At 36.9% G+C, this 27,912-nt stretch overlaps 1 protein-coding gene across 1 annotated transcript in view; it reads left to right on the top strand.

Annotated features, from left to right (window-relative positions):
• TRPM1 (transient receptor potential cation channel subfamily M member 1) overlaps window positions 1–27,912 on the top strand; it is a 161,777-nt gene that overhangs the window by 115,311 nt on the left and 18,554 nt on the right. The window contains exons 10-23 of the mRNA XM_080607996.1: window positions 4,547–4,626; window positions 5,017–5,212; window positions 6,388–6,601; window positions 8,284–8,408; window positions 9,098–9,269; window positions 12,122–12,296; window positions 14,430–14,553; window positions 17,906–17,978; window positions 18,838–18,938; window positions 21,149–21,322; window positions 22,556–22,690; window positions 23,488–23,538; window positions 25,050–25,190; window positions 26,349–26,378. Of these exons, the coding sequence (XP_080464122.1) occupies window positions 4,547–4,626; window positions 5,017–5,212; window positions 6,388–6,601; window positions 8,284–8,408; window positions 9,098–9,269; window positions 12,122–12,296; window positions 14,430–14,553; window positions 17,906–17,978; window positions 18,838–18,938; window positions 21,149–21,322; window positions 22,556–22,690; window positions 23,488–23,538; window positions 25,050–25,190; window positions 26,349–26,378 (1,791 nt within the window). The remainder of the gene's footprint in view (window positions 1–4,546; window positions 4,627–5,016; window positions 5,213–6,387; window positions 6,602–8,283; window positions 8,409–9,097; window positions 9,270–12,121; window positions 12,297–14,429; window positions 14,554–17,905; window positions 17,979–18,837; window positions 18,939–21,148; window positions 21,323–22,555; window positions 22,691–23,487; window positions 23,539–25,049; window positions 25,191–26,348; window positions 26,379–27,912) is intronic.

Raw genomic sequence — 27,912 nt, 5'->3', positions numbered from 1 at the left:
GAGGTCTGACCAGTTAGGTTTTAGGTCTGGTTGGGTTTAGGCTTTGGATGTGCTCCAGCGACACTACAGCTCTCATCCCTGACCCCATTCCGCTCCACAAATTCTTTCACTTCCTGTGGTAATAATGTTATCGTTACGATTATGCAGAGACACTAAATACTTCTGCTATCCTGCAGGTTTATGTGGCAAATGAGCTTCACAGGTTCTGGTGTCACAATGGAGCATACATTTGTCTCACACCATTTCCAGTGAGTTTGCTCTCCTGTATTAATTCCCACCCTGCATTTTTTTCCAAAGGTGCATTGGTCCAGAACCCACCCTGCTGCTCTTGCACGAAGCTGCAGTGAAACAGAGCCTGCAGCTCTGCTTCAGTATAGCCTGAAATTCAGACCCACTACTGATTCATTGAATGGTTGCTTATATACGAAGCCACATACATACAATTCCGTGTTACTTCAGCAGCAAACTGGAGTTGTCTGTATGTGGTGGTGAGAGATTATTTTCCTCAATTCAGTTACTGTGTGTCTGCAGCCTTACATATGCATGTTTCTCACCAAATAACGTAGTTTGTTTGTGGTATTCCCAGGACAGCTGGTCTTAATGGAACTAATTATTTTGTTTATTAATGGCAGTGCTTGAAAGGAGATTGATTGTTTAGGGTCTTGATTTTTGTTAATTCATTTGTTAACTTATTTACAAACTAACAACACTGATTTCTGGTCTCTTCTACAGGAGACAAATACCCTTTTTTAATGCTAAGAGGACCAAAAAAATCCATGAAAGGGGTAATAAAACGCAGTATTATTTAATACTCTTTCCTGGCAATATATTGATCTCTAGGCTGAAGACCAAGAGTTAGCAGTGGTTTGTTTTTTGTTTTAGGAGACCTGTTGTCAGTTTTTGTAAAGGAGAACAAATATGCTACTGAGCATCTGAAGTAGGCATTTTTTCAAGATCAGGTACCCTGATAAATACATTCAGGATTTTCAGTAATAAGCAGGTTTGAACTTCACTACTATCAGCAACTTGGGATCTTGCTTTTTTTGTGTTTCTTAGAGGTCAGTGGAAAATGCACAGTATTTTTGGTACCATTATCTTGCTGGTAGCACCCATTTGTCTGTCATCCTAATACTCCCACTGGCTCCTGGTCTGAAAACTGTAGCTGATCTGCCGTAGTCCTTTCAGAATTCATCCCTTCCAAGGCTGTTAAAAAAAATGCTCTAGTTTATTCAAACTCACAAGAGACAGTATGTGTAATTACACTTTCCCTCAAACAAACAAACAAATTTCATTCCAGAGAAAGAAAAGTACAGAATCTGTATCAAACAAGTGGGGAAATTGCCCATTTTCTGACGCTGAATGTCTGCTCAAGTATTTGCATCGGATTATAATCAAGCTTTGGTTAAGCAGATTAAACAGACAAAGGCAGTGAAACTTCAAAGGCTGACCGAATGTGCTGAGTTTTTATTTCCCCTGATCTGTAATGCCTGCTTTTGCCTACTTCTCATTAGCACTGAAAAAATAAGCCAGTGGAGCATAATGTATTGTCCAACTGTAGAGCCTATAGTGACTGAGCTTTAACGGGGTTTTTAGGTGTGAGAATAAAATGTGTGGTTTTTTGTTTTTTTTTTCAGTGTAGCCGTAGATAATAGACTTCCTGTGGCAGGCTTTTTAATAATGAATGCACAGCTGAGAGCTCAGCTGTACTGTAGAGCTCATTTTTGATACCAAGATGCAAAAGCTCCTTTCCAAACACATATTAAGTCTGTGATTTAATCCATTGGCTAATGAATTGTTTTTACATGAAACACATGAAATAGGAAAGTTTGTTCGTTGACAAGCTGTGAGGTAAAGCAGTAATCAATGACGTGGTGTAAAAATCCAAGTTGTTTTGATATTTCTAGCTTACATTTTCCAGTATTCTGCACAGACCGGTTAAATGTGCAGAATCTGTTACCAGTGGTATACTGAAGAGTGCTTTTCACAATGTGGGATTGATTTGGGCATTTGTGTCCCTCAGTCAAGGAGTTAATAAAGACCATACAGAAGTCTAAAATTTTATTCAGTCAAAAAATTAGTATATTTAACAAGGCAAAAAAAGGGGGATAAATGATTTGACCTCTGTAACAGGATCCTGTTAAGCTCATTTTATAACGTTGAAGACCATAAGCTAGTACAGTGTGCGTAAGCACATGTAACATCGTTGGGCATAGTTGAAAAATGGCAGTGAATTTGGATACTGTATGGTTTGGGATCCATTTTAAAAAACTAATGTAATTCCTGTCATACAAAGTGGTTTGGGCTGTCTGAACATTTTGAATTGCCCGAATGCCTGTGAATTAGCCAAATCTGGTTCCAAAGAGGAAAACTGCAAGTGTTTGCTCTAGCCATCCACCTCCTGCTATCACAGAGCCTCATGGATCTCCCTGTCTTGGGTGTCTACTTCTCTACCTTGCTAGAACTGCGCCCTGATAACTAGACTCTAATGCTATAAAATTAAAATGTTTTCTGAGCTGTTTCTAATAATATTATCACTAAAATTTGTCATCTTGTACGAACCTATCCAGAAAGTGTGTAAAAAGAACCTTTGAAATCTTTTTGGGAACAAAGGCTTTTTAGGTTCATTTGAAGAGAGATTGTATTGACTCAAGACAGCTGACCATGTCATGCTGCCTTTAGATACTAAATTTAATATCCTCTTGGCTTCAAAATTTGCTTATGATCAAGCTCTTTATGCTAAATGCCTGAAATTTATGCCTCGTCATTTAGGAAACAAGTAACATGGTAAGCTACTTATATTTTTTTTTTTTTTCTAATGAGTTCTTAACTCTTCCCTCTCAGGTGAACAATTCCCTTTCAAATGAAATGAGGCAGTTCTGTCTTGGTAAATCAGTAACTATTTCGAGTGGAGAGCAGAAGTGCAAGATCTCCTAGACCACTGGCTGTCGAGGCATTCAGGCTGAGAGGCACCTGAAAGAGGCAAATATTTGCTTACCTGGACAGATTATGGGCAGCTTTTTCATGGAGCAGAAGCTTTTATGAGCAAACATGGAATTGGGTTTGCAACTTACTTAAAGTGAGGGAACTTCAAGTAATCTATTATTTCAGACATAATGGAGGAAATGAAGAGGCCTGACAGGACCCAACAAGTCAACGAACAAAGGAACTTCAGAGACAGCCTCAGACAAGAAAAAATGAGAAACTACCACACCCTCTATTCATTCATGCTGTATGTAGTCTGTGCAGCAGTTAGTCCAGGGATGGAGTAGCCCCCTATTACCAGACAGCCTGATGGAGTTTTCTGCTGACAGAAATCTGCAGATGACTTTAGTCAGGAAATCAGTAAGGTTTTCAGTTCTTTCTCTAAGAAAGTTCAATTTTTTTTGTTGAAGGAGCCTTGAAAGTTTACATGGCATTTTAAGCTTTTGCCTCTGGAAAAGTTTCATTTCACTTTCATAGAGGAAACTAAAGCAATGCACTTGGCATTTGCTTGCTCCTTGAAAAATGAATTAAGACTCTAATTCCCTAATCCAAACTTAGAAGAAGCAACTTTCATCATCAAGGCAAAGTTATCCATGCCATCAAATTGTGAGTGTGCTTTAACATTTTTTATTCCTTTAAAATGTAAGGGGGGCTGCTTTTGAGTTTACTTTTTCAAATTCACTACTAAATACTGTTTAGTATTGCCATCATGATGATACGTTGCCTTGTTGATGATTGCAAGGACAAGCCCTAGAGTTTGCAATTAAGAAAGTATGGGAAACTTTGGCCTGTAGCCATTTCTGAACTCACTCCCTTCAGCATTCCCAGGCCTAACTGGGCTGCACTTTCGGAATAAGCTTTCTAACAGCATTGCAGATCCGTGGTTCTGTTCTAGTTTGCCTACAGCTTTTTTTTTTAAATGGTTGTGAGCTTGGTCTAATTAAATCTGGTTTGCAGACCCAGATAACACGATTCTGTTTTGTCTTCGAGGTCATTTTCCTGTTTCACAGGTAACACCATGCCTGAAGAGTTTGTCCTTTTTCTGTCAAATGTTCTTTCACTTTTCTCCTCTAGACATGCCTTTGGAATGATTGGAACTTGATTTAAAACAGGAGAAAATGAGTTTGAGAAGATAATTCATCAAACTGGGAAAGTTCTTTAGGAAGTAATTTCTTTATACAAAGAACAGTATTAAAGTGTTGTTTGGATGAAATACTGTTAATCTATTTATGTCACAACTTATGCTGTTTTTCTGTACTACTTGGAGTTCACTTGCTATTTGCTAAAATAAGAAGAAGCAAGTGCATTTTTGGTAGAGCTTCAGATAAGCATTGTACTTGCAAGACCAGCATGTTTGTACATAAAGGTTTTTACATATATTCTAGCTTTGATTTTTATCCAAGTCATAGAAAATTCACATCACCTAATTGCTTTGTGGGTAGATGTATATGGTGTTTTAAGGTGATTTATTGAATTAAATGCTTGTATTTAAAAATAGGATGAAAATATTACTATATCTGCCCCAGAACTGTTTCATTATGTTTCTTATTTTTTTCCCTTTAAGGGTCAAAAGGCTTGGATAGAGAAAACCTTTTCAAAAAGAGAATGCATCTATGTAATTGCCAACAGCAAAGACATTAGCAGGTAACCTTTGAAATTTTTGCAGCAGCAAACAGAGAAGTTAATACTAAGGAAACTGGGCTCTATTTGGGTTTATACAGGTGAAAGTGAGACCAAGTTTACTCGTTGCCCTTAAGGACACGTTAAAGGGCAACAGAAGTGCAAGATGTGATTGCATTCCAGTCAGTACAGAGCTATGCGAAGTACTATACAGAGACGATAAGGCTGTGCAGTAAGGAGAGGCAGTGAGTTGTTAGTTCCTAGCGTTGAAGATATGACCTAGACCTGTTTCTATGATTCAAGTAGTGCAAGGCATGATAAACTGAAAATCTCATTTCTGATTTATTTGTTTTTTAGTCACGAACCAATAGTGTGGATACTGTGTTCAAATTTGCTTCAAATTTTAACTTTCAGGTGCTGCTGTGGACAGCTAATTAACCAGCATATTCCACCTCCTCCAAGTATAACAGCTAATAAAAATGGGGAAGAAACAAAGCAAGTGGAGGCTCAACCAGAGAAATGGTCTGTCAGCAAACACACCCATACATACCCAACTGATGCCTATGGAAACCTTGAATTCCAGGGAGGAGGACATTCAAATAAGGCCATGGTAAGGAGCATAGGCTACTCTAAGATACTCATTTCATATGCTAGCTTAATAAGATTCCAGCTCACATAGTACATAATTCGTTGAAAACAGAGGGAGTCTCTATTGCCTAAGAAAGGTGTGGAGAGGATGCTCAAAAAATGAAAAAGAGAAGAGGAAAGAAAAAATAATATTGTTCTAGAAAGCACCTTTTAATGCCTTGGGGAAACACTTTCATTGAAGTTACTGTCAGTAAATATCAGCTGAGGACGCACCTTAGTGCCCAAGGTTCTAACTGTTTGTATTAGATTTGTTAGCTTGTGGGCCAAATAACCCAGAATGGATATAGATGTTGTTTTAAGGTTTGAGGTCTAATAAAATTAGAAGTTAATCTAGCTTTCCTGAAAGACAGAGGCTTCATGGAGCTGGAAAATGGACTTTTCAGTTTCCTTAGCAATGGGTAACAGCAATTCAAGCTTTTACAAAAAGTCTCTTTCTGTTTTGCATCTCAGATCCAAACCTGGATTTGTTCCTTTGCCTATTTGCTTTCTTATCTCTCTACTGAGCCTGCCGGTTGAAACAGTCACACCGCAAAAGCTTGTCTAAAATATATGGGAGAGCTTGGTGATTTTTGTTAGTAGTTGTTTGTTTTTAAAGCAGAAATAAGCCCAAGTCTGTTTCATAGCTTTGTTTCATAGAGCAGTAGTTTGAAAAGAAATCAGAAAAGCAGAACTAAACTGAGAATAAAAATCATTGCTGCAGACATGGAAATGTATGTCAACAGTGAATGGGATAAATGTAGCATAGGCTTCCTATTTCTTATGAAGATCATTGCTTCTCTTTGGCAGGCAAACCAAGATTTTAGGAATGACACCTTCCAGTCATTTTAAATTGGTAGCTTCCAACAGTGCAGATTTGTAGTAAGAGCTTAGGTTCACTCACTTGCAGTCAGTTTTGAAGGGAGGGAGAGGAAAGTGGTGCTTTAAAATTCATGAAGCGAATGGTAAATTCTGAATAGCAAAATGAAATTTTTCAACCTATTTCTTTTAATCATAAGCAGTAGGTACGTTTAAGGTGTTGCTTAATAGTTCTAAAACTCTTCCTTCAAGATGGGTGGCTTAATGTAACCATTCTGTGCTTAGTCAATGGACAATTTACAGGGCTGACAGAGGGATAATATTATGTGTTGGTCTTTGCAGTATATCCGTGTGTCATATGACACCAAACCAGATTCTCTGCTGCATCTCATGGTGAAAGACTGGCAACTAGAATTGCCCAAACTCTTAATCTCTGTCCATGGGGGCCTCCAGAACTTTGAAATGCAACCGAAACTGAAGCAAGTGTTCGGAAAAGGTCTGATAAAGGCTGCCATGACCACCGGAGCCTGGATTTTCACTGGAGGTGTTAGTACAGGTAAGCTGTTCCCGGAACTTTTAGTTTACTTAAGAATTCATTCATTTTCAGCTACTATTCTTTCCCAAAGGCAGAAGATTTAAGTCTACATGAATGAGTTATTAGCCACTAGACCAAAAAAGGAACGCTGTAGCAAGGAATCTATGACTAGATGTGATATATTGTCAATTGTCCTCATACTTAAGAAATCTCCTACTTTGAATTGGCCTAGTTCTAACTTTCACTGTTGTTTTTTGGTTTTTTTTTTAATTATTATTATTATTTTTACATAGCTCTTTCTCTTACTAGAAGTCTATTTCCTGAGCCTGTTTTTATACACAGTGCTTTTATCAAACTACACAGGCTGAGTTCCTTAAGACTGTCACATTTTTCCAGTCCTTCAGTCTTTATCACACCTCTGCCTTGAACTCTCTTTTTATTTATTTATTTATTTAACAGTTTTCTTGAATTTTAAATGCTGCAATTTTTGGTCAAGTGCTTGATGAAGCTTTTAATCTCTGGAGTGAAACATGCTTAACATCCTGTCTTCTTCCATTTGACGCTTCCTTGTTCATGCAGCCAAGGACTGAGCCATTAGGCTGTGTGATCTGTCTGAGAGTTAGTGATCAGCTGATTGTCCATCTTAAACGCCATGTCCCTGAGTCACTGTCTCCCCGGATCACTTATCGCTATGAATACCCACACTCTGTCTTGTAATTATATAACGTAGTTATTCTTAAAGGAATTACTGTAAATTAACGATCTTGAAACAGAAAGCTGTAAGTTGGGTGTAAATGATGCTACAGTAGTTGGAGACATTGTGATCTCCTGTTTGCGTTTTCCTCCAGTCTTCAGGCCATCTGAAAAAGTTTTGTGTGTCTTTGTTTCCTTTTTGACCATATCTAAAACATCATGTGTAGAGTAACTCCAGATAACGCCACCAGGAGGTTTTTAGTATTTTTCATGGATTCTCTCAAAAACGTGGTGTTGATTTGATGTCCAGAACTTGAAAGATGTGTTGAAAGATAGCTGCTCTGATGACTCATTATGTACTGTTACGTTTGGAAACCAGTTGGTTTCTAATTCATTTTTCTTTAATATGGATTGTAAGTGATCTTCAAAGAACAGTCAGGTGCAGATTTTCATTATAATATTTCTAGGCCACTATCCTCATGAAATAAATCTTTGTATTATTTCTCAGAAAACTATGCAAGATAAAAGTGAGCTCCTTTGACTTTACTTTTACGAGAAAGATATAATATCTTTAAGGGAAGGTGATGATTGTTGTTCAGAATAATTTTGGAGTGGAAAAACATTTATTAGATAACCCTCGTGCTTTTTTGCTTGCTTAGACCCCAAGTTTGTAAAGTGATAGCATTCCATATGTGTTCAGCATTGTGTACAATGAATGGTGTAATTCCATTTACTGGTACAGATTACGCTGTGGTAAGTTAAGTAACTGGAAAAGTTTTTCAAATGCTTGAGTGAATTCAGAACAAGGATGTGAAAAAAAATAAGATTTACACAAAATATAAGCATGTGTTTGTCTGCATTGCATGTTTTATTATAAAGAACAGATATCAGTTTAGGTAGCTAAAGTAATGCAGGAAAGTAGGGAGCTCAGTGAGAAGCAAGAAGAAAATTCTGTTACTTGGTAATCTCTTAAAAGTGCCAAGAATTAGTTCAATGAATTGTATCTATAGGTGTCATTCGTCATGTGGGAGATGCCTTGAAAGATCATTCTTCAAAATCCAGAGGACGAATCTGTGCAGTAGGAATTGCACCATGGGGCATTGTAGAAAACAAGGAAGATCTGATAGGAAAAGATGTAAGTGTTTTAAGGAAATTCCTTTGTAATTAGCAATGTCAGCTCTGTAGCAAAATACACAGTTCATCTATTTGTAGTATTAGTATTTTCACTGTTTCTAAAGCATTGCCTAAGAGCTTAAATCAGACAATTTATTAAAGAAAGGCTGTTGTTTAAATATATATGACAGGATGTCATGTATGACCACAGAGTGCGTAAGGAGCTAGGGAGGTTTCCATTACTTTCACTAGTAGAGACCTCTCTGGTGTAAGTTGGTTTTAGGTTCTACCTTCAGTGTGGTAATGCCAAGTTGTATAAATCATGAGTGCGTTTATGTGTCTAGGACTTTATTGTAGGTGGGTACTCAGCAGTGGCTTATTAGCTACTAGTGACTCCAAGTGAGAATGTATTTCCTAATGCAGCAATAGCAGTATGTAAGACAGTATGTGATCAAGGAGAGCACATCAGTGAGCATAGGTGAACATGCAGGAGAATGCATAGATGTGACTCATTCTCCAGTGAAAACACTGCTGTGAAGAGTTCAAGTTTTGAGTGTAAATGCTAGCTCCTTTTCTAATTCTCCTCTATTTTCAGTTATAAACATCTGGTTGATTTGTTTCCTCATAAAGTGTGTGCTTCTGTTGAATGTTGTGGAGGATTTTCATGTTTATTTGGTATCTCTAATCTAGGCGCACCTCTCCTTTTGACAGGTAACACGTGTTTACCAAACAATGTCAAACCCTCTAAGTAAGCTCTCTGTGCTCAACAGTTCCCATACACATTTCATTCTGGCAGACAATGGTACACTAGGTAAATATGGAGCTGAAGTAAAGCTACGACGTCAGTTGGAAAAACATATTTCCCTCCAGAAAATTAATACACGTAAGTACAGTGGGGCAAACTGTAAAAATAATGTGTTAAAGAAGGGAGGGTAGAGGGAAATACTTGAAATACTTCAAGGTATTGAAATTAAATGTTTCTTCCAACTCTTCCTAGCAGGAATTTGATCAGGACTATGTGACTAAACTAGATGAAAGAGCCCACATCTAACATCGTAGAAAACACAGAAAAGTAAGGATCACATAAAGAAATGAAGAACAGTTGAAAAATAAGAGAGGTGAAGGCTGAAAGCTGTAAGAATTTAAGGAAAAGAATATGCAAAGTAGTTTTGCATTTCTAGCAAGAATTTTTAAGCATCCATAAATACACAGAATGGGGTGATGTTATACTAACTTTATGTTTATACTAACTTTTTTTCTCTTTTATATGAATTTGTTTCTTTTAAAATATCACACTCAAAAGTCTGTGATCTAGATAAACTCAGTTTGAATTTTGATTTTTATTGAAGCAATTATTGAGATAATTTCTCATCAGTGCTTCTATATTTAGAGTTCTGTGCAGTTTTAAAATTTTTGCTAGTTGTTACATCCTCTCTAAAGCAACTTTCTAGATTTGTTTTTGTCATTATTTAGAAAAAAAAATAGATATTTTAAAAGACATTTTTCATTAAAACTTCTGTGGAAAAAATACTTTTTAAAAAATATTAAATAAATAAGAAATGCTAGTAGCTGTGGCTTTCCAGCAAGTTAAACAAATAATTAGAAACAGTCAAAAAATATATTAGTCTTGGATTCTGGACTTTAATTAAAAAGTGCAGGAAAATAGACATCAGTTCTGCCAGCTGACTTTCTGACTTCTGAGAGATGTCCTTAGAAACTGTGTGTGCCTATAAAAGTAAGAAAACCAAAACATTCAGAATGCCAATTGCATTTGGACTGTATAAAAGTCACTAATAGGGTTTAAGTGCTCTTTACGGTAGAGCAGAAAAGTGAAGTAGAGAGCTGGTTAAAGACTAAAGATGCATTTAGAGATCTGCCAAAAGATATCTAAGCATTTTGGAAAGTCTTCAAATACTGCTTGTTGCTTACAATTAGCTTAAGAAACTAAACTCACTAAAATAATGCCTGTTGCCTTTGAGCATGGAGACAGTGTCACGCACTGTTGCCCATGGACAGACATTTGAAATGGCTAACATAGCTTTGCTTTTTTCATCTTTGTCATCTGCAGAAATGCTGGGAGAGTTGTAACATTATAAAAGAGAGCACTGGCTTGGAAGATAAGGAAGTCAGGGCCCAGAGGCAAGATATTCTGTATAATTTCTTTTAATACCACTTGGGGCTGGGAATATTGGTTCTCATTTAAGTAGTGTTTGGTGATTCTCGTTGCAAAAGGCGCTTAGCTGGGAATACGTGTAGAAATTTTGAGTTCTATGAAGCTTTGCAGTACACTTACCAGTAACAACATATAGGGAGTTGTTTTGTTTCTTTTTAGTCGCTTCAAGCACAGGCACCTCTTCTGGAAATCTCAGCAGGAATCACTAAGGATTTCATGGACACAGAGGCCGGCCCAGGCTCTGTGACTCCTCCTTATCAGAGCTGGGGTATACTGACAGGAGGATGTCAGGAAGCTTCTGCTGTTACTGTCCATGATGTTCCTGTTCTTCAGAAAGGAATGAAGGCTAAAAATGCGAATTCAGCTGTACAGAAAAGTACATCTTTACGAAACACTGGTCATTTTACAGATTAAGAACTGAATTCAAATGCTTATAATAGTGGGATTAGTCAGCCTTCAGGTAATGTTTTGTCCCTCATTTCCCCAAGTGATCTCGTGACCAAGGCTACTGAGACCCTGTGACCTGTGGGCTTCCCTTTGTCATCCTATGCCTGGAGATCACAGTGAGGCAGGGACAGCAAAGGGATGCTCAGCTGTCGTCTCTTCCATCGGCCAGCCATTTCAGCTTCATGATAAAGAGACTAAATTCCTATTTTTTTTGTTATGAGAAAGCATAGGTGTATGTCACCTTACTGAAGAATTCATGTAGGTAACCAATGAAGACTTAAAGCATCAAAGGCACAGTGGTTTAGGAGCCATCTAAGTCACAGTGAAGATAATGAAGTAATAGCAGAATCATGTTTAGCTGTTTTATCTCTGCATGGTGTCTACTGAAAGAGATTACAAACATTTCGCCATCACTGAGTGAACAAATAAACAGTATGAACCTGACGGAAAAGCAAGGTGTCCTGTGTCATCTGGGATAGAGTTAATTTTCTTCATAGTTGCTGGTATGGTTCCATGTTTTGGATTTAGGAAGAAAATAATGTTGATAACGCAATGATGTTTCAGACACTAAGTCAAGGACTTTTCAGCTTCTCATACTGCCCTGCCAGCAAGGAGGCTGGGGGTTCGCAAGGAGGTGGGAGGGGACAGAACCAGGACAGCTGACCCAAGTTGTCCAAAGGGATTCTCCATACCATATGATGTTATGTTCAACCATAAAACTGGGGGAGTTGGCCAGAGGAGCTGCTGTTGTTTGGGGGCTGGCTGGTGGTGAGCAACTGTGTTGTCCATCACTTGTTTTTTGTATTTTTTTTTTCTATTTTCATTCCTATTAAATTGTCTTTATCTCAACTCATGAGTTTTACTTTTTTCCCCCTCAGTTCTCTCCACTATGCTACTGGCAGGAAGTGAGCAAATGGCTACATGGTACTTAGCTGCCTGCCAGGTTAAACTACAAGGGCAAAGAGATACCTTACACTTTTCTGTTTGGGGTTATGAAACAGTGTACGGACATCTTTCTGTAAAGATCTCTCCAAATCACATCCCTTCATAACATATCAACCTCTTAAATTTGGTTTTATTGACATTTCTTTTTTGTTTCTGTTCTGTTTTTACAGGGCTGGGACAAGGTGTTCCTGTAGTTGGACTTATCGTGGAAGGTGGTCCTAATGTTATCTCCATTGTCCTGGAGTGTCTACGAGAAGAACCTCCTCTTCCTGTTGTGATATGTGATGGTAGTGGACGAGCATCTGATATTCTGTCATTTGCACACAAGTATTCAGAAGAAGGAGGGTAAGATTGTGAGATCTTCACCAAAGCTACATCTTGCTCAGAAAAGCAAGGCATTGTGCACCCTAAAAGCTGCGTAAAAACAAAGCTCAGTGACAAAATGCTTCTAACAGAAGCTGCTGTTAGTCAGCTTTTGATGCCTGTTTGTTCTTAGCCCTGGTGTTAATGAGTGGAAGTTGTTAGCACTTGGATGTATTTGATGGTCCATTAAAATAAGCTTGGTCTCAGTGCAGTACACTGTCATACAAGCTCCATCAAAGTTTGCTGCGCTATACTTGCTGCTGGGTTGGGTGCTTAAAAAGTGAGAAACAAGCGGTTCCCAAGAATTATTCCTTTTCTCAGGCCGGGACTGTGATTAATTAGTTCACATATTTTCAAAATGTGTACTGCCTGCGCCTAGTGTGTTGTATGAATGACATTGATGCTCCAAGATTGCCGGACCAACTGAACAGATGTTGGGCTTTCTTCCTTTCTGTTTCTTGCTTCTTTGACAGTTGCTCATGGCAGTTAGTGCTGCTTGGTGCCACAGAGTGGAGGATGTTGTCTGGAACATTCTGCTTCACAGCCTTCCTATCTGCTGTAACAGTTGCTTCTAATGCAGTGTTTTCTGGAATCTGTAATTTTTATGATCGGCTGTCTGTCCTTTTGGTTGGTAGAATACAGTCTGTTTAAAGAAGATTCGAAACCTGTATTTGCAGCAGAAAGCTCATTGCATTGCAGAGTAAAAGATCTCTCCTGACAAATACTCCAAGCGGAAGCAGAGTATTGCATTTTTTTTACTTCAGTATTGCTTCTCCCAGTCAAACGAACATGTTCCCCATTTCCACTGTTGCTACTGAAGATAGAATCCTGATATTAAGATTCAGGCAAAAATGTAATGTATTTTCTTCAGTAGGGTACAGCACACCTTCCTTACACTGAAGAAACAGTCTCTGTTTCTTTGACAGAGACATACTTCCAGTTTTTTAACTGAAACTTAGATTGGATGAAATATTAAGCAGACAACTATTACTGTTGAGCAGTGCAGATGTCATGCGCTGAATTGGAAAAACAGCTCTGCTGGATGTACACATATAGTACAGCTTTAATCCTACCAGCTATTTATGATTCAGCACTTTTCTCTCTGTTGAACAAGCCTCCTTAGCTTAGATCAAATTTGCCTTTTTTTTTTTTTTTTTTATTTCTCATCCATCCTTCCCATCAGCTCACAGGTAATTAAAAGAGCTTATTAGGATCAATCTGTACAAGATCTGCTCACTGCATGACTTTCTTTCCCAGTACACGTGATGCGGTGTCCAGTTTTCCTTTCCAATAATGATGATGAGACAAATGTATTCATAAATGTGTCACATTACAAAGAATCATTTTTTAACAATGAACTTTGAATTTTACTGCACTTGGCAGTCTCAGCTGTGTCATTGCTTTGAATGCCTTCTGGTGTTGTTTGCTATCATCTGAAAATACATGTGTTTTATTAGGAAATGACTGAGGTTGAAGGGCTCTATTTCAGACTGTTTTGTGAGATCAAACATTTCTGACCTTTTCTGGAATGTTTTCAATCTATCTTTTTTAATCACATTTGGTTTATATGTTTCTGAATTGATATTACAAGGTTTCACATACTCTAGCAAATAAATTCTATGTTTAAGAAGTAAAGAATGACCAAGGTGACATACCAGTAGTGTGAAACAGTTCGGGTTTTCTGGCTATACTCAAAGGGCCTTGCAGTGTTTAGAGGCAAAGGTAGGGGTCCAGTTAAGCGTACTGCTGAAATTCTGAAGGCCAAACTTCTTAACAGAAGTGTATATATACATAAACAGGAAGAATAAGAGCTACCTTATAATACAAATACAATATTCAAGGGCAAAATGATAGTTCAAGTTCCCTGCTGATTTTTAAATCAATATTGAGGTGCTGAGATACATAAGTGCCAGTCTGGGTATAAATCTCCTGATTACTGTTAATTTTTCATGAAATCCTCAGCCTTAGCCATACTGAATGCAGAGATTCTGTGTGTTTTCATTTATTTTCAAAATGAAGTCACTGTACTGGTGCATGAAAAAATATTTCTCAAGCAGTAGACCTTCCTAACATATGTTAATTCTGGCAATGTTTTATGTCTCCTTTTTCATTTAGGGTAATAAGTGAATCCCTCAGGGACCAGCTACTAGTTACAATCCAGAAAACCTTCAACTACAGCAGGAATCAAGCTCATCAGCTGTTCATCATTCTTATGGAATGCATGAAAAAAAAGGAACTTGTAAGTGTTATAAAAGTAGTTCACAAAGATAATTTCCTTGACCAATCTTTGTAAAGTACTTTCAAGTGTCATTCTCACAGGGCTACAATTTAACCTTTTTTTCCTTCATATAGGCTCATAAATATACACAATCACTCATTCATAAACCTAGACACCTGGACTTAGAAAGGGATTTCGTCTTCTGGAAAGCCTCTGAAACCAATTTCAGATTCTTCTCCTGTGTGAGGTGATAGGAGTTGTTTTCTATGAGACCAAGTATAGACTTCCAAAAGGCAGACTAAGACACTTAGATAAATGCATTAAAAAAGCATCAACTTCAGAAAGTAGAGGAAAGATCATTGAAAAAAGGATTCCTAGGAGCAATAAGCATTCAGGGTACATCAGCACAGCTTTGGTCCTCTACTGTAGTTACTTTTTAAAAGCATTTCATGACAATAAAATGGGCTATTCGAGTCTTTAAAAGCAATTGAAACATGAAGTGTTCCGGAAGATCCCAGCTGTGCTTGATCCTGGTTTGCTGCAGGCCTGTTCTATGTACTGTACCACTCAGACTCCTGCCAGTAACCCAGCTGCGGAAAAAAAGTGCACTCAGGAAAAGAAAATCTTCAGTGTTCGTATCTGTCGTCTGTAAACAGTGCCTTGAAATAGTGTTCACTGTGCCTGTACCTTTACAGGTGAAGTGAGTCTTTGAGTGTTTTCCTTTGACTAATTGATGAACAAATGTCAATATGACCTCTCCCTTGAGTCCTGGTAGAATTCCATTTCATGCCTTTATACAAACCTTAAGCAAGTGCTTTAAGCACGTGAATAGTATAATGGATTTTTTTTTTTTATTACAACTGGAACTGGTATAGCTGGTATTTTTATCTTTTTTTCCTTTTTTTTTTTTTTAAAAAAAAGTTGCATATTTCTATGAATAGAAACAGGAGAGAATTACCACAGCCTTCTCAGATTCAGATGTTTCAGGAATGAGACAAATAACCTGCTATTGAATTTAAGCATGAAATGTGGGGCAGTTTTATTCTTTGAGATGCCTAATTCTGTCACTGAGGAGTGATGCCTATAGCACAAGCAACTATAAAGAAAATATTAGAATTAATTAATATAACTTTTCTCACGAAGCTGAGAAAATAGAGATTTTTCCAACTTCTTTGTGAAATGGTATTTCATGCTCCCTTATATCTAAGTAGGTTTTCCTTCCACAGAGCCCATGCTTTCTATCTCTGGTCAGCTCAGAGACAAACCATTAACTCATGTCTTTCCAAGTTTAATACTGTCCCTAAAGATAATGTGAATTTTTTTCTTTACGATTTTCAATAAACCAGTAAAATGAATGCAGCATTCCTTATAGTTCATACTCTTTTCAGTGGGGTGTCTGTTAGCTGAGTCAAGAAACACATGAAAAAAACACGATCAGGTTCTCTCAGGATTAATCTACAAAGCCATTCTTGACCCCTTTCAGGAAGCTGTTCTATGACAACTGAAATGACATAGGATTGGGGTGGGAATTTGTATCAAGCAATCACCAGGTTCTTTGCAGGCTTTCTACTGGTTTCATGTTCTCCGCTCTCTTCATAAAGTTGTCATAATCTCACGAGATTATGCTTGGTATTGTCTCATGCTCTCCAGCTTTTCTTTGTAATGTTCACTTCAGCTGCCAAGGGATACTTGCTTAGATATCTATACATTTCAAGGTAACAAAACTCTTAAATGTCAACAAGTGATTTCCCATATCCTGTACAGTATCACAGCAGTCTGTTCTAATTGTGCTTCCCTTCTTCCCCCATTCTCCCCCAATGCTTCTCTCGCCAAGGTTCATTACATCTGATGCTGTATTCTCTTCAGCATGGGGGGAATTTTTGCAAGAAGGGAAGGTCCATTTGAGTTTTATCTCTGTTCCTTGATTTTGATCATATTTTGATACTACTTAATTCTTGGGTTCATAAAAGCCAGATCATGCAATTTTGCAGGATACATTTAAATACCTTTGTAAAAACTAAATTCTCTAAGGATTAATCCAGCTGCAAATGCCACTTGGAATAGAATATGACAAATACCATATTTTCTAGTAATGTAACTCTATACTACAATAAAATAGATGCCCATCTGTTCATATTTTACTTATGCATTCAGAAGTTTGATTAGTATTGATTAGCTCAGCTGATTATTATATAAAGTCTTTCTTAAGGGCTCCAAATATGAAGTCTTTAGATTGTCTGAGTAATGTAAATATACTATTGATATATTTATATTTATATGGTGCCAAGATTGCTTCCCTACTTATGCCTTCATCAGAAGTCACGTTGGTAGTAAGCATTATTATGCTAAGCTGACTGTAAGAGTCAGCCTTCTTAGAAGAGTTGATTGAGAAAGGAGAGCCAATAGCTGCCTTAGCCAAACTGCTTCAAATTTTAAAATGTTCATCAGAGCAGGCCTGGTCTACTCAGCAAAATTCAGACACCGACTGAAGCAGGCTTATGATTTACATTTGATAATATTGTCTGCTTTTTTGTTCATTAATATAGCTTTCCTTTAGTTCTTTTCTCTCCTGATGTCACTGTGGCAAACATTTATCTTCATGTGCGTGCCAAATCTATTCAAGCTTTCAAGATTGCCATTCCCAGTATTTAATACTGGCATCTACTATGAACCAATGTTTTCTGAAAATGAAGGATATTTTACTTTTTGCCTGTATTTAGAATTAATTTAATTAACATAGAATATTAGGTTATTCTTCTGTATTTATGATTGTTTAATATTTAGTGACTTCAATGGCTAAGTTTTATATGAATTACTGTTTTTAAAGGCAGTGAACTGTAATGGACTCAACTAAGCAAACATGACTAGAAATAATTGCTTTTTCTTATTAGTTGTTTCTGGATTTTTGTTTGTCAATGTGCAGCATATAACAGAACTCAGAAATACTTCAGTATTATAGTCAATAAAATTAATGCTATGATAGTTTTCTCAGGTAAGTAGTGTTCCCATTTCCAAGCTGGCATTTCCAGTACTACTGGAAAGTAGTAGAACTTTCAGAAAACGATCAGTTCAGTATGACAGTTTTGTCTCCACTTGTGAAAATTCAGGGATTTGGTGAAGAATTTCATCATGCTTGCCACATTTACCAATGTAAGGATTTTTTTACAATAACTTTATTGAAAAAGTTGAATTCGCTGTTTCTGTAAAATTGCAATTTCAAAGAAAAAATGAGTGGAACTGTATATTTTGAAAATTTTCAAGCCTTAGAAAATAATAAAGCTTCAGCATTCTGCTCTTTTTTTGTATTTACATGTTTAGTGTCTCTCTTCCATGTGTTGTAATTCTGTGTGTTTGGTTTAATGCTGTCCTTTAGATCACTGTGTTCCGTATGGGGTCTGAAGGGCAACAGGACATTGAGATGTCTATCTTAACTGCTCTCCTCAAAGGTGGGTTTTGTAAGGAAGGATGCACAATTTGATCCCCTAAAGACAGTCCTATACACTGCCTGAGGTTCACTCTTAATATTGAAGTCTGATTTATTTGCTTGGGCTCAAAGTACTAACTTGAAAATCCTTGACTTAAAATTCAGATTAGCTCAAAGTATAAAGTCTAGATAGAAATTTTTGTGTGGCTTCCCTCACCTGAAGGCCTGGAATGGGAATGCTGCAACAGCTGTATTGATATTTCAACACATCTTATTGCAATTCTGGCATAGATTAATAAAGCTAGAAGAAATGGTGGGAAGATTAAAAGACAGTGTGGATTTTTTCAGACCTCAGAGTGTGCTCTTTAAGCCCTAGGGCAAATTTAGGATTAGCTCCCAATTTATTTTGAGCCTGTTATGTTTGCAGAAACATCATCTGTTTTCTGTCTGCATATTTATAGTAGTTGATAACAGTCTCAATATGGGAACACTGCTGTCCCTAATGCTAAGTAAAAGATAAAAGAGAGGAATTATTTTACTCATATATACAGCATCAGCCAGTGGAGCTGAGAGGAGGAGTCTATTAGAAGAGTTTAATGTCTATCTTTAGCAACAAAATATAAAGTCAAAATGGGAGCTGTAAGGGAAACAGGGAGATGGTCTGGTTAATTCTTTTGAAATTAGGATTATGGGGTCAAATGGAAGATGTTATAAATTGGTTTGATGCATCTACTACTTTCTAGTAGAATCATTCTTACGGTAATAGGCTACGGAGTCAGGCCTGTCGTTTTCTAATTCTTGGGGAAGTGAATTGCAGAATGTTATCCAACCTAGTTTCATTGTGCATGAAATACCAAATATTGGTGTGTGTTTCTCTTTAGGTACCAATGCATCTGCTCCAGACCAGCTTAGCTTGGCTTTGGCCTGGAATCGTGTTGACATTGCACGCAGCCAAATCTTCGTCTTCGGACACCACTGGCCAGTAAGACAAAGTTTTCCTCACCATATTATTTATCATAAAATCATAGAATCATTTAGGTTGGAAAAGACCTCTAAGATCATCAAGTCCAACCATTAACCTTATTTGCTAACAATTGAAAATAAGTGGCCACATATTCACTCCCTGGAATTTATTGGCAAGAAGAAGAGTATTGAATTCTGGTTTATGACAAGCTGATGCTGATGTAAGATATCTCATTCATTAAGAATCACCTGTTTGTTTTGAAACTTCTTTGCATTGCCACTTGAATAAAATAGAAATAATTTAAACTCTGTGAAAAAAAGAAAAACAATTTCCTAACAAGCAGAAGAATAACCTTAAGCTAGATTCCATGTGAGATTTGAAAGAAAAGAAAAAAAAAAAAAGCATTTTCTGGACTTCAGACTGTCTCAATGATATGTGCTAGCAGTTTAACGTTAGAGTCCCCAACTAACTGTTAGAGTATGCAGCAAAGCTGAAATTCATGGAGCTGCTTAGAAGGAATTGTGTGTCTCACTTCATTAACAGCTGTGAAAATCTCAATTTGGATTAATGCTGATGACCAAACGAAATCATCGCTGAAAACAGGCCTCTGGTAGGCAGTGCTGTGCCAAATGAACTAAGAAGCAGATCCTTAGTAAAACTTTAGGTCGTGAAATGGAATTTTCTCTCTCAAAATATTAGAACTGGTGCTGCACTGGTTGAAGTCAATGGTGAAATCAGTGCAGTGCCTTTGTTTATTGGTGTAACTAAAATTCTCTATTTAAGCCACTTTTATGTTGCACTGTATTGATGCTCTTACTCTACTGCTTGAACCATCTTTTATTGAATTACTATAAAGTGTCATGAGGAAACTAGCATGAAAGAGAGAGACAGAGTGAAGTACAAGGTGGTTTGTTTGTTAATTAGATGTTTTTCCGGAAACTATACAATAAAATGGTTCTCAAAGGAACACTATTCATGTGGATGCTATATATAATGTTGACATTTATTTAATTTAGAAGCCTGTATCATTAAAGTTCTAACTGTACATGCTGTTTTATTCCTTTACTTATGGTAATGTGTTGTTTCTAGTGTTCAAGGTTCATTAAAATGCTTATTTTAGAAGAGAAGATTTAATGATTCTAAATATTATAAAGTGTTATTACTATAAAACATTTTTTGGAGGGAATGTCCCAATCTCCCAATTATTGCAATTTAGATACAGAAATACCGTCTAGGAACTGAATCCAGTTATTGTTTGTCCTATTTCATAATCATACTGTGCAACAATTTGTGGAAACTGTTAGCCAATTTTGATGCATTGTAATTTCTAATTCATGAAGATTGCTTTCAGTCATGAAGATTCAGCTTTCGTATGCTGTGAGGTGGCAGATGCAATTTTATCCATGCTCACAAATGGTTTCATGGTAGCCAGGCAGAGAAGATTTTTTAAGATGAACAAAAACACAGGAAACAAGCCTTGTTAAAAAGCAACAGCAACAAAAAAATAGGCTTTGTTTTCTAGTTTTCTCTGCACAGCACAGATGTTTTACTCTGGTTTTCATGTACATGGAGGTTATGTGACCTAAGCATTAGCTGGAGCAATTTAAGCCTCCAAGTCACAGACAAGTAGTGTCAAAATACTTGCACGTGTCCCTCCCTGTCTTGGGTAGGTAGGTTAGAAAGAGGAAGGCATTAGGAGAGAGTAGATACGTCTGAAAAGGCATAAGCATAAATATTGTTTGCAGAACATAAATTAACTAGTTAGGGACTTTCATCCCCTTTTCAGCCTCTGCAGTATGGATACTTTCTGGCATTATGCAACATCTTTGTTGTCTTTCTATCCAGCTCTTACTCTGCTTGCTGCTATTTATTTCAAAAACTAAAACTTTACACGAGAGCAAAGAAGCCGAAGCGTCCCCTGATTGAGTACTGTCTATTCCCAGTCCCCTCACATTGATTTTGTTTTGAGAGAGAAATCTTCTATGTTAGATCCCACCACAGGCTATCTACTTCACTACTTTGACTTGCAGTGTTATTGACTGCATTAGAGATAATAGTTTTTAATAAAAAAGGTAAAGCAAAAAGTTCTTTGTAGTTAAGGAAATAATTTTAAGTTGACTGCATAGGAAAAGAGGTGACTGGTAAACGAGTTCAATAGGAGTGTATTCAGTGACATAATCACTGTACGATCAATTAGATTTCTAATAATTGTGCATTATTAAATACAGCCTTTAGGAAGCCTTACAGCTACTGAGGGTACAGCCCCTGAGAAGGAAAAGAAATCTCCAGGAGCTCAGACTAAAGCAGCCAGGGGGAAAGGAAAAGGGAAGAAAAAAGGAGGAAAAGCAAAAGAAGAGCCAGAAGAAGAAACAGATCCAAGAAAGCTTGAACTCCTGAACTGGGTGAGGTGAAAGTATTTGTATTAAAACTGTTCAAGAGTTGTTTTTTTTTTTTTTTTTTACCTCTTTGTATGCCTTTCTATTATTGTATGCAGGTGGGACTTACCCTTTTGTAAAACTGTATGAGAGACTGAATAATCCAAACTACCAGTTTTTAAAGTGCTTAAGCCATTCTCAGGAACAAAGAGAGAGGGCAAATAAACATTTTTATTCTACAGAACACTCATTTGCACGTTTCTGTAGGATTAGCAATAAAATTGTGCAGGGGTGCTGTTCAGTCTTGGAGACGGGAACATTTCTCATCCAGTGTGCACTACATGCAGCCACACCACAACAGTACAAGTCAGTGCCTGTCTGCTGAATCTTCTTCCCTGCACTTGTCAGAAGGAAATGAGGACATCAGTGAACATCTTCATCCTCCTTTGTATACATTATTTATCAAATGAAGGCAGCTTAAGCATTGACTTTTCTAAGTGCTTCATTTTCCATTTGCAGTAGGTTAAAGCGTTTTGTTGTCTAAATTCAAGTTCATGTGTCTAAAGGATTGCTGCTCAAGGGCTTTTCCCCTCTCCCAGTGGGTTCTAAGCCTTTAGACCATACTAAGAGAAGATCCATTAGACTTTCTGACCATTTTCCAAAGCCAAAAGTTGAGTTGCTGAAGGAAAAGGAAATACTTCTTCCTGAATGATTTGAGCCTCTCAGGCATTATATGTTGCCTTTTCTCTGTGAGTGACAGTGAGCAGATGATACATAAGTGAGTTACCAGGTAAATTATGTCAACCTCTTATTAAATGTATATAGTATCATTTTATTTTTTTATTTTAACTTCTTCCTACCATGTTAAGCAATTAAATCTGTCTTTCCCATAACATATCCAGTATGGCAAGCCTGGTTTAGATAAAAATACTAAATTAGATGACTGGAAAGCTATAGTCTTTGGTTAGTCTAAAGGTTTATTTCACTATAGTCTATAATCTAGTCTATAGTCTATAGACCATATAGTCTAAAGGTTTGTTTCACTGCTCTCTTGTCTCTCAAAAAGTCACCTATAAGCTATACCATCTGTATTGACTTGCACAAGGGTAAAATGTCATTTTCTAAATTCCTTCTCACTTAGAGATTAATCAGTGTATTTGGGAACTTGGGGATCTCCTAAGTAATGAAAATGTTTGTGGTTGTTGGCCAACCACATCATCTGTGCTTGTGTAGTCACATGTTCTCCATTCTGCAATTCAGGTAAATTCTCTGGAGCAGGCTATGCTGGATGCACTGGTTCTGGATCGAGTGGACTTCGTGAAACTACTCATTGAGAATGGAGTTAACATGCAACACTTCCTCACTATTCCTCGACTGGAAGAACTTTATAATACTGTGAGTGAGCAGAAGTAACAAAATGCCATGTGATATCTTTGCTACTGTATAGGGATGTCCTTTTTCCTCTTCTCCTTCTGATATATGCTTCAAAAATTGGTCTCTAAAAAGCTGAGCCGCAGCAATACAGAGAAGTTGGATAGCAGTAGAGGGAGCCATTGCTATTACACATAGTGTCCTGATGTTTCCCTACATATGCACATTCCTGATGACTGAGCTTGTAGCAGCTTTTAGAAGCTGTTATACTTTGTTATGTAATGACGTGTTTAAAATGCATGTTAAGAACATTTAAAGAACCAATAAGTCAGTATCATTTTTCTTTGTGGCCCAGAAAAACAAAACGTTTTTCCCCAAACTGTAGGACATCCTGCTTCTTTATTTATATTCTCCCCTGCCCAAACCACAGCAAATTCTTCAAGAACATGACTACTTCTAGAGTGTTTTCTCGCTGTCGTTTAAGTGGCAGGTAGTCCAGGGCAGCAGTCATACAACATATAACTTAAGTCTAGTCCTCTAATCCTTTATGGCTCCTGCTGGAAAGCATAAGTTCAGACAGTACCAAAAACTGCTGTGACTTGAATCAAGATCATTGAACTACTGCGTAAAGCATTGTAAGAAAGGGACTATACAACTCTTGATTAATACTGTGTTTGTCACTGTAGCCCAGTTCCTTCTTTTCACCCCTGTTAAATGTGATGGCACATACTTGCCTGAAGTTCTTCGTACAGGGCTATTTGTGTTTGTGAAAAATATGAATTATTGAAGCTCTAATGGACAGTGAATAATTTTTGTTTCAGAGATTGGGCCCTCCAAATACGCTGCATTTGCTAGTTAGAGATGTGAAAAAGGTAAGCCTAACAGCTGCACTACGTTTGCATGATTACATTAACAATATGAGTCAACTGTAAAAGCAAGCACAGCATGGGGGAAAACAGACATTTAAAATTGAGATGGTAGCTGTTAAGGAAAGTCATATAATTTCTTGGGGCAAATAATGGTGTCAGTCTAATTTGGATATGGCTGTATTGCATTACTAGTAATTTAAAAACAATGGATAGGAAAGTAAAGCTTCTAATATTGTATCATTTGCGATTTTGGTACTGTTTCTTCTCCACAAGAAGCTCCCAATGCAGTGTTACAAAGGAGGAGTGAAAGGAAAGGCTTGCTAAGTTTACTGGAAGCCCCACTTCCCAGAACATAATTTCTTCCCTTTTGTTTGTTCCCCTGTATGTTATTCAGTTACTTTTCTCCCAGGTAGTCCTTGGGAGAACATCTGTTCTAAGTGCTAGCAGTCCTAAATATGTTAATTGTTTCCATTACATATGAATTAGTTCATTAACAGGGTAATTATAAAATCTGTTGTTACATATTTACTGTCTTTGAGATTTTGGAGTTTTTATTCAGTAAAATGTAACTACAATGAATGGTCTTCCTTTTTGGAAGGAAAACTCCCATTTATCCTGGGGAGGCTTGAGTGTGGGAATTATGCAGTACTGGCTTAATGTGTAATTTGTAGTGATCTACTTCATAGTTTACTTTATCTCATTCAGTGTTTGTCTTTTTGAGTGTCACTAATGCTCTTCTGCATTCTGCTTTCTGTCTGTCTCTCCTCATTGCATTTTCATGGCTCACTCATTCAGCGACAGTCTCGGGGATTCAGTTGGGTTAACATGGAGGTGATGTGTTTGCTTAGGTTATAGTTCTTTCATTGTAGCAGCTACTCAGTGGTCTTGTAGAAGCATTTAATGTTGTAGGATGTAGTTTGAGCAACTAAGTAAAGTTTTCAGCTCATGGTTCTAGGAGAATTAATACAACTATACAGTTCTTAAGTGTGATGGTGGAAATTATAGTCTTTTTCTTTGATTCTGGGCTACATATTAATCGAAATCATTCTGCATTGTAGTCAACTCTGTAGATAATATTACTTCAAAATACAAGTTTCTATAAAATATAGTGTGTACCTGATATTCACTATGAAAATAAGTGAGTCATGCTTTTATACTGGATTAATAATGATCAGTACAAAGTTATTTAAATTCACCAGTTTAACTCTTGCAAACAACTTGTGCTTATATGGACACTGACATGTTGTACAAGTAAATCACAAATGAAAATTTGTCCTCAACTATAAATACTGCCAGAAAAAAAAAAATCTGGCTCCCAAAATTTTCATGATGTGAATTGGTTATCACTAATTTTGTACAAATATTGAGAGGTTGAGACCAGTGGCTATAAATATTACCACTGTACCAGTATAAACATGAAACAATATATCTAGTCAGGCAATTTAACGTACATTATCTTTTCTTATCCCAAGTCCTTATTTTGTTTTGTTTTTTATTTTGCTTGTTTTTGGTAGGGAAATCTTCCACCAGATTATCATATCAGCCTAATAGATATTGGTCTTGTACTTGAATATCTCATGGGTGGAGCTTATCGCTGCAACTATACTCGAAAAAGTTTTCGGACTCTTTATAATAATTTATTTGGACCAAAAAGGGTAAGAATGAGTTAATTCTGGATGTGGCCATCATGCTGATGGTAAAAATAGGTAGTACTTTGTTCCTTTATTGTTGTGAAACGTTGCATGTCCAATGCTAAAGAAATGCTGTAAGACTGATGTTGAAACTCTGATAGTGAAGCTATATAAGGATCCTGTAACACATCCATGTTGAAGGATAGGAAGGCCCAAAAGGTGGTAAATACATTGACCTGAAGGTAAATTTCCTCTTATTTTAGTAGTTTACAATCCAAGGATTTCTATCTGTCCTATCTGCATGTGTACTTATTCCTACTTTAAGCTGTAGCTTGACCTTTTAGCTTGAACTGTAAACTGTATAAAATAAACTTTCAGGTCTATTTGCCAAGTAATTAAATGAGTCCTCTAAGGAACTGCTCTGAGCATAAATCTTACCCTGCAGAAACCACTATAGTCTCAGTAAAGCATTTTGTAGTTATGGATCAATTTTGAGAATATCAAGCACAGGCCTTGCTTTGTTAAAAATTCTGTTCTGAGCAAGTAGAATAATTCTTTTTGTTACCTTACTTGTTTGTTTGGTTCAGGTTTGAAGATCAAGTGAAGCTTCCTAACGTAATTACAAAAAGCAATTGCTTCAGATGGTCAGAAGGCCACTCATACCCCAAGTAAACTATTCCGTAGCCAAGATATAGTGTATATATATATTGTGTAGTACTATCTGATGGAACTTACAAATAAACCTTTTACAGAAAATGTAAAGCAGAGATTTCATAATACAACAGAGGGAATATTTTTATGGGAAAATATGAGAGGTTTGAAGACCTGTTTTTTTTTTTTTTTTACTGTTTCCTGTCAGTTCATTACACTTTGCTTAGACTCATTTTTTTTTTGTGAACATGAACATATTATGATTTTAATTCTCAAAGTAGTCAGTTATTGAATTATATTTAACTATTTTGTCTGAATCAAAAGATTTCACTTGGGTGCAGGATGGAAAACATTTTCTAATCCATTGCATTCCTGCAAATACAATTAAGTGGGAGATTAATTAATTGCACCATTATTGATACAATTATTTAGAAGAGTAATTCTAATGAAAATGTGTTTTTCCTTGGTATTTTTTGGTCTTTGAATTTTGCCTCCCATCTAACTAACTTTCTTTTCTATTTTAATATTCAGCCGAAAGCTCTTAAACTACTAGGGATGGAGGTAAGTTGGATTTATTGTAAAATACTGGTTTTAGCAGTGCATTTCTTGGTACAAATCTGCTCTTGCTCTTAGCTTTTTCACTATTATTGTGGCTTAAAGTAAATTGTAACTAGAGAGGATCTTGCGTTTTGCAAACAGCCTCTGAAATACTTCTGACTTTTTTATGGGTAGGGTCTTAAGAGCTGCTTAAAGCTTTGCATGGTAATCCACAGGCAGTTTTCAGCATTATTATGTAATAACACGTTTCATGCGGGAATGTACTGTAGATTAAATCATTCAGATGTGAACACCGATGATGTTGAAGAGAGAGTGTAGTCCAACAGTGCTGCTTATAGTCAAATCTCTTTAAACCATGAAGTAACAATTAAAGCACAAATGAGGTTTTATCATAGACAAAGCATTTAAGCGGATGGAGAAAACAAGGTGTTATGGCATGTTAAGTGCAGTCTTCCACTATAAAAGATCCTTGCTACCATTGATGACACCATGCTTTGTAAATATGAGATGGAACTGAACCAGAATTTCAGTCCAAAACCTGCCTCAATTACCTGTCAGTCTGCAGAAATTTTGAGTTGATCAGGATCAAGTCTGGGATGATGCCTAAATGCGCACCCTGTTCTGGAGGCAGTTGCTTTTGTTTCTGAAAACTGTATTTATACATAGCAGGAGAGCATTTACCTAAAGAGGCTAAGGACATTTCTCTATGACGTATGCCTTTATTAGTGCTGTGATAGTATTTGAACACTATATATGTACATTTTGCTAGTGTTATATTTGATGTGAACTCTACCTGCACACGAAAGCCTCTGTTTCCCCCAGCAGATAAGCAGCTTTCTTCTCCACAAAGAAAAGTTCAAGTTGAATTTAATTTCTGTGCTCAACTTCATATTTTCTGATGGATCAAAGCCAAAAGCTCAGCCACTCAGAGGTGCAGCCTTGTTTGATCAGTTTTGATCACATGTAGGTTACTTAATGCTTCTCCAAATGCAAATTTTGATTTTTCCTCTTTCAGTGGGAAGTGGTTTATGTGGCACAAACTGAAGTGTTCTCAGCACTTGATAGTGGGTGTAGCTCACTCCCTCTTTCTAAAAGAAAATGTTGAAATGAAAAATGAACTTTTCTTTTACTGAAGTGGTCAGTAATTTCATGCATCTCCAATTTTTATTTTCACTTCCAGTGTTAGCAGCTTTAAAACAAGAAGTTTAGGCTCCTTGGCACTTTCTTTCCTACCCAGGGTTTTGTTTTAATTTGCCTTTCAGAGCGTGAGGAGTACCTGATTTTTGTTCCTCCATTTGAGATTTTATGCTTTGTGCTTCAAAGATGCTCTACAATTTATTCATGTGCAATTTATTCATGCAGTTAAGGACCCCTAAATTTTCTGTAAGACACCAAGGTCACCACTCGCAGTTTTTAGAACCGCTGAAAGAGAAATGCATGCTTAATTGTTGAACTGAAGAGGGTTTTTTGGAAACCTGGGGTGTAAGGCTGGACCCTGAATTTGGGTTTAAGTTTATAATTGTCATAAAGTAGTGCT

The sequence above is a fragment of the Anser brachyrhynchus genome (assembly GCF_964034855.1).
Source record: "Anser brachyrhynchus genome assembly, chromosome: 11".
NCBI lineage: Eukaryota > Metazoa > Chordata > Aves > Anseriformes > Anatidae > Anser > Anser brachyrhynchus.
The sequence above is the reverse complement of the archived record's forward strand: the minus strand, read 5'-3'. Positions and strand labels throughout refer to the sequence as shown.